This window comes from Macaca nemestrina, chromosome 5, assembly GCF_043159975.1.
Source record: "Macaca nemestrina isolate mMacNem1 chromosome 5, mMacNem.hap1, whole genome shotgun sequence".
NCBI lineage: Eukaryota > Metazoa > Chordata > Mammalia > Primates > Cercopithecidae > Macaca > Macaca nemestrina.
Window position 1 is genome coordinate 33,058,006 of NC_092129.1, and position 15,629 is coordinate 33,073,634.

General features: G+C 34.0%; 1 protein-coding gene across 14 annotated transcripts in view; it reads right to left on the minus strand.

Moving 5' to 3' along the window:
* The window catches only part of LOC105465585 (protein tyrosine phosphatase receptor type K), a 558,841-nt gene that overhangs the window by 422,260 nt on the left and 120,952 nt on the right, over positions 1 to 15,629 (minus strand). For all 14 annotated transcript variants that reach the window (XM_071096434.1, XM_071096427.1, XM_071096433.1 and 11 more), the window contains exon 2: positions 13,753 to 13,875. In XM_071096434.1, coding sequence (XP_070952535.1) covers positions 13,753 to 13,875 — 123 coding nt within the window. The remainder of the gene's footprint in view (positions 1 to 13,752; positions 13,876 to 15,629) is intronic.

A 15,629-nucleotide genomic window follows, 5' to 3' on the forward strand; every position in this document is an offset into this window, starting at 1 on the left:
AAATATTGACAGTTTAAACACATTTTTATTTTCTATAAAATGTTAAGTTAAATTATATCTTAGCCCTATATAAAGTAATATACTAGAAACATGAGAAAAATTAAATACCCAACTGTTTTATACAGCTACTATTGAATTTACCTCTTAAACTTTTCAGAAGGATAATATTTTTGTTGCTTTGGATGCTAATTTAGGAAATAAATTCCTACCCTTTTAGGCTTGCTCATTACCAACAATTAAATCAAAAACACAATTTCACATTAACTTTTCCCTTCCTAATAAATATTCCTTCTCATTCAAGATTCACTTTGACAACTGGTTGAAGGTGGACTTCTAGTTGATATGTTCCATACGCACGATAGCCTAAAAAATGTTGCCCTTGTCCATATTTTCATCAATAAAAACCTTTTCTTGGTTTACAAACCAAATTTAATGGAGATACCTCTCAACATGTAAGTTAATAGAGATACATCTCAATACAAAGATTTTTGGACAATATTTCTATTTTTTTCCTGAGAAATTATTTTTACTTATGACTCAAAAACTCTATATAACATGTAAATCAGGGGTGTCCAACCTTTTGGCTGCCCTAGGCCACACTGGTGTTAGGCCACATTCAAAGCTATCCTGGGCCACATGGGGCTGGTGGGCCATGGGTTGAATAAGCTTGATGTAAATTAAACTACCAGTGGAAAGAGTTTGTTGTGAGTTACATTCAAATACAACAGTTAGTAAAACATCAGAATAGTATAGGTATTTTGAAAAGCGTAGAGTGACTACAAATGGAATGTGTGCAGAACATAATGAATTTAAAGAAATGCATTGAATACAAGGCAATCATGAAACGCATTGTTTGGTAACCAGAAAAATTTTTTTTTTAAATTTTTTTAAAGCTTTCACCGTCAAATATTATATTAATGCCAGACTGGAATTCGGTTTTCTCTCTGTTAAAATAACAAATTGATCTTAGTATTTTCAGTGTCTTCTTAAAAAGAGGTCACAAAAAATGATTCCTAATCTTCTGTTTAATCTGAGGAAAGATTGGGTATCTCTCCAGGATATTATTATACACATTAATTTGATTTTATTACAGTTTTGATGATTAAAAACAAAGACAACTTTATTTCTTGGAAGAGCTGAGTTTCCTTATCATTGTGTTACCTTCTATTTTATTTTTAAATATTAAAATTAATTACTATATTAATATAATTAATATTATCATAAACATTAATAATTTTAAAATACTGGTATTATTCCTTATTTTTAGGCACCTGTCTTAATCAAGTGACCAATCTCCTGTGATAACTCTTCTGATTCTTCCTTGCATGATAAAACAATAAATTCAGAAAAAATAAAAATTTCAAGAATTCTTTTCTTCTAATCTGCCTTTGTGATTTCCTATAGGTCTTTGGACAACCACAGGGATTCATTTGCTTGCCTTATAAGATTAGGAACAATAAAAATAATTAAATTTGTTTGTTACGTTCCATATTTTTTAATTAGCTCAACACCATTATAAGGCTTGCATAAAAAAAGAGCTTCAAATCAGAGAAGTTCAACTTTCTGTGAATTAATTTTTTTCAGGTAATATAAAATCTTTGTCCAAAATAATTCAATTTACAGGAAGAACATGGCAAGCTGTTAATACAGTCACTGTCCATATATTGTTACTTTCGGAGGAGCTGTTAACCAAATACTTATTAAATAGTAAGTTATACCCTGATAGAGAATTTTTCTCTTTTCTAGTGTGATGCGGTTGATTACCATAATAAATTAATCACAATCATTCAGTCATTCAGCAGGTGGTTTCTGCATTTCCTCCCATACTTGCCTGAAGGCTCTGCTATCAACTATAGGCTCCACAAATTAAGTCCTTGAATACTGGCCTCAATAGAAAGTACTAGATCAGGTACTTCTAACTTTGATGTCTTCAAGGACCAGCCTCAAGGGTATAAGCTTCAGAGCTGACATCACCTACACATCAGCCAGAATATACCAGGTTACTTAGCCAGAATTTCTGGGATTGATGACTTCATGAAATAAACTGTAATCCCCAAATTCAAGAAATAAATAATTAGTTAAATATAACTTAATGAACTCATGAGGTGAATCAATTTTGGATTATTTGGGAGATTTTCAGTATATTTTTAATGTTCTGTGTTTTTGATTGGTATGTATAATAATAAAGCTTTTCATTTATCTTGATTTAACTTTAATCCTTGACTTAATAAAAGTTCTTTAATTGATATCCGCTTCTAATTACATCTAAGATATTCAGTAATACATTTTTTCTACTTTTCTTTCAATGGCAGTTAACTGGATAAATAACTAAGAAGAGGCCTTTTTTTAAAACAGAATATAGTTTGACAAATCAACTGTACAAATTGTTTGATTAAGAACTTTTTTACTAAAACACATATGATAAGCTCACCAAAGAGACAAAGGCTGTATATTTCATATGCGGAACCAATCAATACCTATAGAGCCCTCCCAGTAACTGGGTCTGTTACCTAGTCTACCTAGTCTGAGTTTATAGGGTCCCAGCCTGAGAGGACATGGTCAATCCCTGGCAAGCCAGGAAGCTCAGCTGATTTGGGAGACATAAAAGAGGAAGGAATTCACCCACATTTATAAATACTTCAAGGAAAATATTCCTAAAGGAGATGGCTATTTTGAATTGGTTCCTAAGCTTCTGAAAAGAAGAAGAAACCAAGATTTGTTTTTTAAAATACTCTGAAGTAATAAAGGCTACTGAAAACACAATTCTAGATTTCTAATGAAATCTTCAAATAGATGTTAATTTTCCACTCTTACTAATTGTTTAATAATGCATGGCACTGGATATTTCAATCCTACTACAAGGTTTATGTCAATAAACAGTTCTTGCTGCACCTATCTAAAGGAAACAGGCTGGGTGCAGTTGCTCGTGCCTGTAATCCCAGCACGTTGGGAGGCCGAGGCAGCCAGAGCATATGACATCAGGAGTTTGAGACCAGACTGGCCAACATGGTGAAACTCCATCTCTACTAAAAATACAAAAATCAGCTGAGCATGGTGGTGCATGCCTGTAATCCCAGCGACTCAGGTGGCTGAGGCAGGAGAATCATTTGAACCCGGGAGCCGAATGTTGCAGTGAGGCAAGATCGCACCACTGCATTCCAGCCTGGGTGACAGAGCGAGATTCTGTCTCAATAAATATATAAATAAATAAATAAGATAAAAACTAAAGGAGACGACTTTTTTGTTGTTTTTAACAAGAATCATCCTTGGATAATATTTATGATCCTAAGGTGGAAGTTTTAAGAAAAAACGTTCAAAACTTGGGACCCAGCACAAGAATGACTATATATCCTTCACCAAAGGATTAGCTAATATTTAAAAGTAGGTCACTTCATCGGAGTCACTAATTACCACTGATGAAGATATTTTACAACTCTGTGAAAAAAGACTTAACTTGTAGAACATTTATAGCAACACAAATGATACATTATAATAATGCAAACAAATTTTGTCTAGTACAGAGGAAAATGATTTGTCTGTTAGTAAAGATAGCCTCATGGTTTCATTTTGATTGTCTTATTGGACATTTAGTATAAAATTTAGGAATCTTATTCCACCATTTTTTCTTTCACTGATTATGTTTCCCTTATTCCTATAATCTTTTGAACCAGTTGTACTAGCCTGCTGGTTACCCCAATAATAAATTAATCTCTCTTTAGCATATATTCATTCACATACACACTGTATAACACTTGACTCTTTCTTAGTTTTGGAGTTTTTTAAAATAAAGTATGTTCCCATATTTATTCCATGTCATAAAAATCATAAGGAAAACAAGAGAGAATGAAAAATTCTTGTGAGTAACAATGGCAGGTTAGAAAGGTAAGGTAAGCTTACTAGGGGTAGGAAGATTTTCTGCTTTTCATGGTACAGATGCAGTAAATGTGTGAAATTAAGGGAAACCTGATGCTAGGCTGAACAATGCATTAGAGCAGGGCTGTCCTATCCTTTGGCTTCCCTGGGCCACCCTGGAAGGAGAAGAATACACTAACACTAACGACAGCTGATGAGCTTACAAAAAAAAAAAAAAAGGCAAAAAATCTCATAATGTTTGAAGAAAGTTTACAAATTTGTGTTGGGCCATATGCAAAGCCATCCTGGGCAGCATGTGGCCTACGAGTTAGACAAGCTTGCGCATTAGAGAATACAATGTTGTTTTAATAAATGCTTTATTTGTGCGTTCTTCTAAATCCCACAGCTTTGAAATTCTGCCTACAGATCTATATTACCATATCTGTATCAAAGAGTATCCCAGAAACATTTTTTGTGTTTATTTATTGATAGGTATAAGACATAAGGAGGAGACAACTAAGAACCTCTTTTTCTTCAGGATACTGTTGTGTCTGAATTTTGTACCTGGAATAGCTGTAGATTTTAGACCTTTAAAGGGAAATAGCCTGAGGTAAAAAGATGACCTACTGGAATGGAGAAGCAAAGAGAGAAGAAAAAATTTGAATTGTTGATGAAATCACTGAGCCACTGAATAAGCCAACTCTGGACCTTTTGTTATGTGAAAGTAGCCTTCTTTACAGTTGAAACACATTTCTAGTTGTGCTTCCCATTACTTGCACTGGAAAAAGCATAAGAGATACAACTTCTGCCACCCCTTCAAGTCAGCCCTGATTCTTTTTGCTGCAGTCTCTAAAGAAGGATCTCTACATATACTTGTTTTATAAAGTTCAAAGGTTAAATACTTATCCTAGATCTCTACATATCTGGATTCCTAGCCTTGCCTTTCCCAAGACATAAAACCTTTGGCAATTTACTTAAGCTCACCTGACTTCAGTTCCTTCATCTACAGAATGATGTGAATACATATTCCAAAGGCATTTTGGGAGAATTAAGTGAAATGACATATTTTAAATGCTTGGGATTACACAGAAGGAGTCAGAGAAACATTTTTTAAGTATCCAATAAGTCTGACCTAACATGGATAAAAATCACACCCTCAAAACATAACTTTTGAATACTGAAATTTGCCACCCTACTTTCCTATTTAATCTCCAACTCTTAAATAACTGAGGTGGGAGGAACATACAGAAATACATAACCAGCCTGATGAAGTTTGTAAAACTGTCCTATTTAATTTTATTCTCATAAACCTAGAAAAAGCAAGCCAGCATCTTTTCCATCAGCATTGCTAGGTGGAGATTTCATGATGCTGTGAGCATTTCTAACTTGTCGTATGCTCTAAATTTAGAAGATGTGCACTTTTCATTGAAAAATATATCTCAGCCAATAATTTCCTTTTTGGGGAGGGAGTAGAGGTCTTTCAAACATACTATAGTACTCTTGGCAGGAACTAGGTTGGAAAACTAACATTCTTCCAAGATTTTAAAGCATCTTTTATATGTAATGATAATCTAATATATAATCATAACTCCATATTTTCACATTAACTATATTAGATAATTAATATTATATATATATATTTAATAATTCCTAGTTACTTATCTTTTCTTGGTTTTTTGGTTTTTTTTTTTTTTTTTGGTGTATGTATGTGTGTGTGTGTGTGTGTGTGTATGTATTTCCCTGGCATTCTTCTTGTGTTTGAAAGATAATAAGCTTTTAAACTGAGATAGTACCTAGCTATCTTGAGTCAAGTTTATTTTTGGAGAGGAGAAGTATAAGGTCATAACTGTTATTTTCGGTCACACTGCTACCAAGGAAAAGTAATTTTGAGTCTTTGGACTATCTATTGATTTTAAGGTATATGTTAAAGGTGACTATATAGTCTTTGAAATTGCTGTGTATTCTTATCTTAATTCATCTAGGAGGTTGGAAATTCTCTAGCACTGACACCTATATTATTATTTTTTCTTTTTTTTAATTCTAGGCTATTATTTTCTCCTGAAATATATTAGGACGTATCTAACTTAGATGCATTATGTGCCTGAAATATCAAGAAAAAATTCCAGTCTCAGCATGCCATTTCTGTCCACTGTAATTTAGACATTTTTCATGTTGCATTTATGTCTGCTAGGGTAATAGTCCTTACATTAAAAACCAGCCTTCATTAAGTGGCTCACCCTTCAAGTAGTCCATTACAGCCTTTCATTCTCTCACCTTGCACTGCTTCCAACTCCCACTGTTTTTAATAAGCAACTCAAATGTGGCAAACTATCTTCTCTGTGCAGAGGGCAAAAGCATCAATAGCCAGATGATAACATGGTTTGGAAGAGCACATCAAAATAAGCCCATAATTCTCATCCTAAAATACCTCACTGCAAACAAAGACTTAAAATTATTTTCAAACCCTAGACTTTAGTCTGATTCCTTTCGTCCACGATTTTTTCTTTTACCATACATGCTCTAATGAGACAGCAGATAATATGTGTGTTTCTAAAGGTTTGCTTAAACAGACATGCAGCAAGTGTTTATCAAATAACTAAAAATAACATACAGGTAAACCAAAGGAAGGGCAAAGCGTCTCCCCAAGGGATGAGAATATCATAGAGAAAATCCTGAAGTTTGGCAGCAATTCCAAACAACAGCAAGTCTCAGATTCCATTTCCCACAAAGGGTAAGAAACAGTCATTTAAAACTTTCAAATTGTGGAAAGAAATATTTTAAATGAAGTGGTAGAAGATCATTCTGGATTAAATGAAATAAATTATATAGCTCATTATATAGTGGATTTAAATAAATGCCCATGCCCAAGTCAAGGAAATTTGTCAACTCAACTACAATGATGAAGCACGGTGGTACTGGAACAAGCGTAACTTTTATATTAGACAGACAGATCTAAGTTCCAATTCTGTCCCTAGGTGACAACTATTCTATCACTCTCTGCCATGTTTTGTCTCTGTAGATATGCTGTTAAGATACTCACTCCACTACAATTGTATAAGGCTCTTGTGAGGATTAAAAGAGACATGTCAAGTCCCTAGTATAGTAAAACTCAGTAAGGGACTAGTAAGTGGTAGCTAATAGTAGTAAGTACTTTAATCTCAGAGATGCTTATCTAAAAGTGCTTGAGTTTGCAACATCATTGTTTTCAAACTGCCCTTTGGAGCCATATGTCTCTAGGCATTTTTCAGAGAAGCCACCTTGATGGAGCCGGGGTGGTACAGAGAAAGGGGTAGATGGTGAGTATGTAGGGGATTATAAAACAAGTAAGTTCCAGGACCATTCATTCGTTGTGATTGATTTTAAATATTAAAGCGGTAGAAAATATTATTTTCTTAAAAAAAGATTTCTATTACTTAAAAAAAAAAATCTGAAATCATTGAATGATGCATAACCTTCCAGCTTTAAACCTCTGCAGTTTTCAGGCTCCTTAGAATCTAACACCTATATCCAGTACTTTTGGAGGTTTTCCCATCTGTGTTAATGGCCTCATGTTAAGCCCTTCCTCTCCCCACTACCACCAAATCTCTCAGTTCCCCTTAGGACAACTGCACATGTTCACAGACACACTCTCTTTGGTTGTGTTAACAGACAATGCTAAGTAGATGACAAAAAGAAAGTAAACCAACATTTTGGCCTGATTTTCTCAATCTTCTAATACAAAACTAGCCATAATATTGCAAGTCAATATTCGTTGCCAATACTACATGCACAGAACTTTATTCTACCACTCTCTGCCACGTTTTCTCTCTGGCAGATACACTGTCAAATAATTCTGTTAATTCAGCTGTGTGAGATTTTTGGCCATTATAACTTTGTAAAAAACATATGCTTTTTCATTAATCATCTATAATGGAGGATGAAAATATTAGTCACAGTGATCCACTACTTTTGGTAACTGATCACTGTTCCCAGAGAGAAAGAAAGCACAAGTTAACATAAGAACTTCCTTGAAATTTCTTCTCGGATGTATTAAAATGTGTTACATGGCATATATAACATTGTTTTAACAAATTATTACTAAATTAAATTATTACTAAATCTTCTATAAAACTAAGAGACTAATATAATTACTTAGAAAACTTAGCTGAAATAATGTTACCTATACCTTTTATTGTAGGAATCAAATTATGGACACCAATGTCTTATTTAATTTTCATTTACTCACACTATCAGAAGAAAGCCAGGTACAAAATCATGTGACTCATGCATGCTCCCCACTGAATAAAAAAGCGCACTAAATCTCTCCAAATAAATAATTGAAGAATGGTACTGGAATTACCTGTTTTATAATCCCCTACATTCTCACCCCTACCCCTTTCTCTATACCACCCTGGCTCATCAGGGTGGCTTCTCCGAAAAACACTTAGAGACATATGGCCCTAACCTACTGAATCAGAACTCACTCAGTTTCATAAGGGAGGAGGAATGATTCCTTACTTCAATCTTCAGAGTAATTTAATGACAAAGGGCTTTCATTTTTTACTATATATATAGTGTGTGTGCATTTTAAATAAAGAACCCTGTACAATTATTTTCATTATTATCGGTGAAAACACTAGACTGAAGGTAGGATACAATTCAGTCACAATTTTAAATACTATCAAATAAGTTCTCTAGAGACTCTAAACTAAAATTCAATTAGCCATTTTACAAAAACCTGTTAAAAATAAAAAGCAGTTGTAATTACAGTCAAAAATAAATGTATTGAGATGTCAATCACAATCCCTACTCTCAGATCTAGGACAGAACATATAGTAAAATGGTCAAATATGTTTGCTTCACGAGGTCATAAGCATAAAAAATACTGACAAACAAGGTCAAGAATGCACATGTCTTTGAGATCAAAGAACGATTTCTAGTTCCATGCAACAGCTCTTATTCTCTATGGGTTCTGAAAATACATATACAATAGATTTTTGAGGAACAAAAGATCGGGATTTGGCAAGCAAAAGTCAAAAACAAAAAGAGAGAAAGAAATATGAAAAGAGTACACAAAAAGACAAAAAAAAAGTTAATTTTTGGTAGAATTAACAACATTTAAGTGTATCCAAAATAGATAGGTAATATTCATAAAGACAAAGGTCAAAGCTTAATAATTTTATGTGAAGGTCTAATTACATAAAAATCTCAACTCAATATAATGTTTGGTAAATGGGGTATTTTTTAATTCAATTAATTTTCTAACAAGAGGAGCTTGTTTAATTCTTGACAAAAATATTTTAAAACTTACATTACAGAAGTTGACATTTTTGTCTAAGAAAAATTAAATGTTTTTTTTTTTTTGAGAAATAAAAGACAAAAAAAATGGTCTATGTTCATAAGGGTTTGTTTTTTTTTTTTTTTTTTTTAAAGACAGTCTTTCTCTGTCACCCAGGCTTGATCTTGGCTCACGGCAACCTCCACCTCTCAGGTTCAAGCAATTCTCCTGCCTCAGCCTCCTGAGTAGCTGGGATTACAGGCGCTGTCACCACATCTGGCTAATTTTTGTATTTTAAGTAGAGATGGGGTTTCACCATGTTGCTCAAACTTGTCTCAAACTCCTGACCTCATGATCCACCCACCTTGGTATCTCAAAGTGCTGGGATTAGAGGCATGAGCCACCATGCCCGGCCGTTCATAAGGACCTTATAGTCTAATGGACAGAAGGACATGTAAGAAATATACTATAAAAATAGCTACAATTTAAGTAGTACATAGTACAGTGGGCCGCATATTCTGATATGAGGATAGAAGAAATAGACTTTCAAGCCAGTCAGGAAGATCTTCACAAAGCTAGTAGAACGTGAGTAGACACAGTAAGAATGGGTAAGAGATTGATGAATGGATAAGTAGACACAGAAATATTTCAGCAGAGGGAAGAGAACAACACAAGGCCCATACAAAGATATCAACGAACACAATGTTTTTTTAGCAGAGAGGAGAGAATCCAGTATGGTAAGAAAACAAGAAGTTTGGACCCATTTGAGGATTTCTATTTTATATCTTTTGTTCTAATCCATGACATTTTATTTATTATTTTAGTTTCCCAGGCTTGTGTGCAGTGGTTTTATTTATTTTTTCTCAATTTACATTGACATATCAGATAGATACATAAAGAAAAGTATACAACTCATCATTGCACAGCTCAATGACTTTTTACAGATTTCACCACACCTCAAACTGTAAAATGCCATCCAGATGACGAAATAGAATATCACCAGCATCTGGATGACTCCTTCATGCCACCTGACAAGCACTAACTATCATTACCCATTACTTCAAGTAAATAATATGCTGATTTCTAACATCATTGATTAGTTTTGCCTGTTTCTGAAACTTACATAATTTATATAAATGTAAACAATATATACTCTCTTGCATCTGGTTTCTTTCCGTCAAGATTGTGTTTGTGAAATTCATTCATATTATTGTATAAAGCAATGGTTCTTTCATTTCTTTGCAGTACAATATTCCACCTTATGAATATGCCATCATTTATTTATACATTGCACTGCTAACATACATTTAGGTTGTTTTCAGCTTGGAACTATTATGAATGCTGATGCTATCAACATTTTTGCACATGTCTTTTGGGGAACATGTATACTTAGTCCTGCTGGGCTTACACCCAAGAATGGATTTGTTGGTCATAAGGTAGTACAGATTTATGCTCCAACAGTGGTATCAGAGGGTTTTACTTACTCTACATTCTTACCAACAATTGGAATTAAAATTTTCACTTTTCCACTGATTGTACAGTAGTTTCTCACTGTGTTTTAAATATGTATTTCCTTGATGACTGAGTTAAGTAGGTGCCCATAGTTTCATATGATTTGGGGATATTAGAACTGTCTTACGAAGTACCTATTCTTTTGTATGCTATTTTTTATTCTATTTGGCAGACCTTTCAGTCATCATCATTGTAATCTGACCAAACTAGTATGTGGGACTGTGTAGTAAGTAGGAAGTAGGAACTGCTGCAGAACATTTTAAGTAATGATTGATGGTACTGTATCTCTTCATGAATAGAAACAATTTTCTTTTTGTCTATTATTCTCTACTAACCATCTTCAACCTTCTTTCATTCTATTTATTCATCCTGTCTTTTTTCACTCACTCTTGGCTTTTAGTCCAAAAAGGTCAATAAACAGAAGCCAGTTAACAGCACCAAGTATCACACAGTTCAATAACAAGTTAGGTTTGGAGAGCCAGCTTTTATAGAGTTGCCAAACATTTGGGGGTTTTTTGTTTGTTTTGTTTTTGTGTGTGTTTTTAAAGTACATAAAGAAAATAAGCATGCTTGCTAATTTATGTGAAAATAAAAAGATCATAACATTTTAGTATGATAAATCTAAATGTCTCCTTTATGCCAATTTATGAGCAAGGAATGTTCAGTCAGCACTTTAAAGGAATATCAGAAGGAAAATGAAAACAATAGTATCTATTATAAAAAGAGATGACTAAAAGAAGAATATACATGAGTGCTTTCTCTCACCTCTCTGAAGACTAAACACAGTTTCATTCGGCAAAGTGGCCGTGACCTTTTTCCCTCCTCTGCATGATTAATTACTTAATGTACTATTAATTGGAAGATATGGCTGAATTTCAAATGCTTTCATTTTCTGTGCATATCATCCTGTACTGTAACCACCGATTAAGCTGTTCATCAAAGGTGAGCCAACAAGGTCATCTGAGCAGTAATTCTTCAACTATTCATTACCCACCATCAATGGTAATTAGCAATGGTAACATTTCCATAAATCAACATCTTTCTTATTATTCTATGATGATAAACATTCAAAATGTGTGCATCCCAGCCCACCCCCTTTAATTTTATATGAAAAGTTCAGTCTAAATATACCACAGAGAAAATGCAGGTAAAAAATTACAGTAGTTTAATTAAAATGCACCAGGAAAATAAGGTTACATACCTTTGAAAGAAAAAATACAAATCTATGCACAAAATTAAATGAGTCTGCTGACAAAGTAGGGGTCAAATATAAGAAGCAAAGAGTGTCAACCACACAGTTCCAATTTTCCCTCTGCAAAGGAAATTATGGCTCAGTTCAGCCTCAAAAATAACCATTTGCCTACTCAGTCACAGAAGGTGACAATTCAGAGTAAAAAGCAAATTTAATTCTTTCTACTATAAAAGTACACATCATGGGGGAGCCAATAAACATTTTTTCAAGGAAATATTTACCATATTCATTTACAAACCAATAATTACATTTAGAAATGTAACTTTTAGGTTTTATTTGCTTTGCATGATTGTGATAAATTGTTTATTGTTGATGTTTTCACGTTTTGTTTTTTTAAATCATATTAATCAGCAAGTTCAGGGACGCTGCTGATAGAATTTTCACTCTTCAATAACCAGAACTGACATTTTCACTTCTAATGGCTATGTTTAAAATTGTCGCATCTAAAATTCACACTCAAGAAGGACTTACTCATTTTGTAGAAAAATTAATTCTAAACCATTTTTAATCATAATAAAAATACTAAAATACACTCTGAAACCTAAATTACTAGTACTAAGTAATCAGCACATTATATTATATATTATAATAGCATAATGATATATATTATATATATGTGACTATATATAATATATAATTATGTACCATGTACTATTCTTGTTTCTTTCTAAATATTGGAAGGAAAAGAGTTTGATCTCTTTGATGTTGTATTTTTAAATTTCTGTTTATATTTTCAAAGTTACAATTTATGTTATTGCTAAGCATATATGCATAGAACTTGGAATTTGCTCCAGATTAACATGCAGAATTGAAAAGCACAACTATTAGTCTAATATTGTATGAAATGGTATGTAAATATTGACATCCTATGTTAATTGTGTGTTTTTCCTAAGTAAGATGAAACACACTGCACACTGGCTTAAACAATTATAAATTATATTATCTCACAAAACCCAAAATCAAAGGATATAACAAAGTAAGGTAAAAAACGAAAAGATGCTGGGCGCGGTGGCTGACGCTTGTAATCCCAACAGTTTGGGAGGCCGAGGCGGACAGATCACAAGGTCAGGAGTTTGAGACCAGCCTGACCAACATGGTGAAACCCCGTCTCTACTAAAAATACAAAAATTAGCTGGGCGTGGTGGTGCATACCTGCAGTTCCAGCTACTCAGGAAGTTGAGGCAGGGGAATTGCTTGAACCTGGGAGGCAGAGGTTGCAGTGAGCTGCGATCAGGCCACTGCACTCCAGCCTGGGTGACAGAGTGAGACTCCATCTCAAAACACAAACAAACAAACAAAAAGAACAGATTTTTCCCCTATTTCTCTACAATTCCCACATAAAAGATCTCCATTAGACACTTTTGTCTCCATGCTGCCTCCCCTCAGAATCACTGGCATGCTCATGACCACTGGGAGAAAGACACAACCTCTCTCCCTACAATGTAATAAAATTATTTCCCTTTAGTCTGATTGGATCCAACCTGTATAATTTAATTGAATAACGATGAAAAGAGCTGATCCCACATTTAAGATTTTTTTGGAAAGGATTTTTTTTTTGTTTATTCTGCTTTTTTTATTTTTTGATTTTTGGTTTGTAACTTGGGTTTTTATTAAATAGAAAAAAAACACTAATACTTATCTTTTTTTTTTCAAAGACAGAAATAACAAAGGTATAGTGAGGATTCTTGAGGAATACAGAATTACAGAAAGTTATTAAGGGAAAGGCAGAGAATACTTTTAAGGCTCTTAGATGTGATCCAGTAGCATAGCAATTTAGCTTATTATAACCATTAAATTATTGTTGTTACACCTAAAATAAGAAAATCCTAGACACTGCAAAACTGTTCCCCTAACATTGACTAAACAGAGTGACTCTCACCTTGAGGCATCTCGGGTGGTAGATAATGAGGCTCTTGAGCACTAACATGCACCCACTCAAAGTCATCATACAGATCCTGGTGGTAATCACAGGCCCCTGGACCATCATCAAAAGTACAGCCACCTAGGAGAAAAGAGGACTACTGTTACATTCTACACAGATTTTCCAAACATAATGAAAGCTCGGGAGAAGGAAATGTTATATTGATATATACAGTATGTTACTCATAATCTTGATTTTGAATCATTAAAAATAATAGAAGATACATGCATAAGTCAGGCTTTCTTGAAATATACAAAGTGTTATTGGTAGAGGGTCTTCACTGCAATTTGCCCAGGTCCTTGGCATCTTGAACAAAGAATTGGACAAAACCCACAACAAAGCAAGGAAAGAATGAAGTAATGAAAGCAGACATTTACTGAAAATGAAAATACACTCCACAGTGTGGGAGTGCACGAGCAGCGGCTCAAGGGCCCAGATACGGAATCTTCTGGGATCCAAATACCTCCCTAGAGGCTTCCGATTGGCCACTTGGTGTTCACCTCATATAAATGAAGTGGTGGCCCACAATCAACACTGTACAGTACTTTCTGCAACCAATCAGAGGTACTTTCAATTTTCCATCACCACTCAGAAAATGAGGAAGTTTGCAAAGGGAAACTGGAAAGTTGGGGTTTTCCTTTCTATTTAGTTCTAGGACGTCAGGTGAATCAGCCTTAGGTTCCCTGCCTCCAGACCCTATTCTCCTGCCTCACAAACCACCTAGAGCCTAACTCATTTTTAATAACTTTAGCGGTGAGAAGCAGAGGAAGAACAAGAGTGAAAGTTGTCTTCCTCTACAATGCAAATTCAAAAAGGTGAAATAATTTAAGTTTTACCAACATCTTTGCTTTAAAAGAACTATTTGAAATCTCATAATAGCCAATGAAACATAAAGCTTTTTAGGGTCTAAAGTGCTTGAGGTCTGTGATATCTTCCATGCTTTATTTAGATTACTTTCATACACAATTATGATTTAAAAGGTAGGGGGTGACTCAAGCATAAAACCAATCAGATTAGCCTATAATCACTTTCACTGCTCCTACTTTATTTAATAACTTAGTCTTTTTAAATGAGGGTAGCATTTCCCCTTTCCATCAGTCATGGTTTTTCTGGCTTAATTTTCAGGGGTAATTGTATTGCAAAAGTAGAAGGATTATTTTTGCTTCTTAGCTGATGTGTACAGGCACACACGACTCAACATATTTAGTTTATTCAAATCATGAAAATAAGAACTGGCCTATATGTCTCATCTTGAAAGAAAATGCATTAGAACTAATGAAAATCCAGCAGTGGGTTTAATGAGAAAAACCAATAACCTGTCTCCTTTCAAATAGCTTATTTGTTTAGTTTCCATGGGGATCTCTGCGAAGAAACTCAGTGAATTCTCTGACCAAGCAACAGACTAAGGAGTAGTAAACCCCAATGCTGTAAATTCTTCCCTGTAAAAAAAGGAATTTACTTTCCTCATCAAAAGTTTGGTAATCTGAGTATGAGTGAAAGTTACACTCCTCACCAACGACAGAGAGGGGTGAGTGTCACAGGCAAAGCAGGAAACATCAGAGATGTCATGTTGGCACTATAAGCTCTAAAATCTTTTCCAAAAGGAGAATATGTTGAGCGTATTCTTGAATCACTCTTATGAATACAGAAAACCTATAAAACAACCCAACTCGAGAACTCAAAAGCTTAATATTGTCTTTTAAATATGCTTAAAATAGACTTTTTATAAATGCTCTCATTAAAAAAGATGTACTTTTTAATTTAAAATTAATCAATGAAAATAGGTTGCTAGGAAATGTATCTTCACATAGCAAGGGGAATGTTTTTCTCAAAAT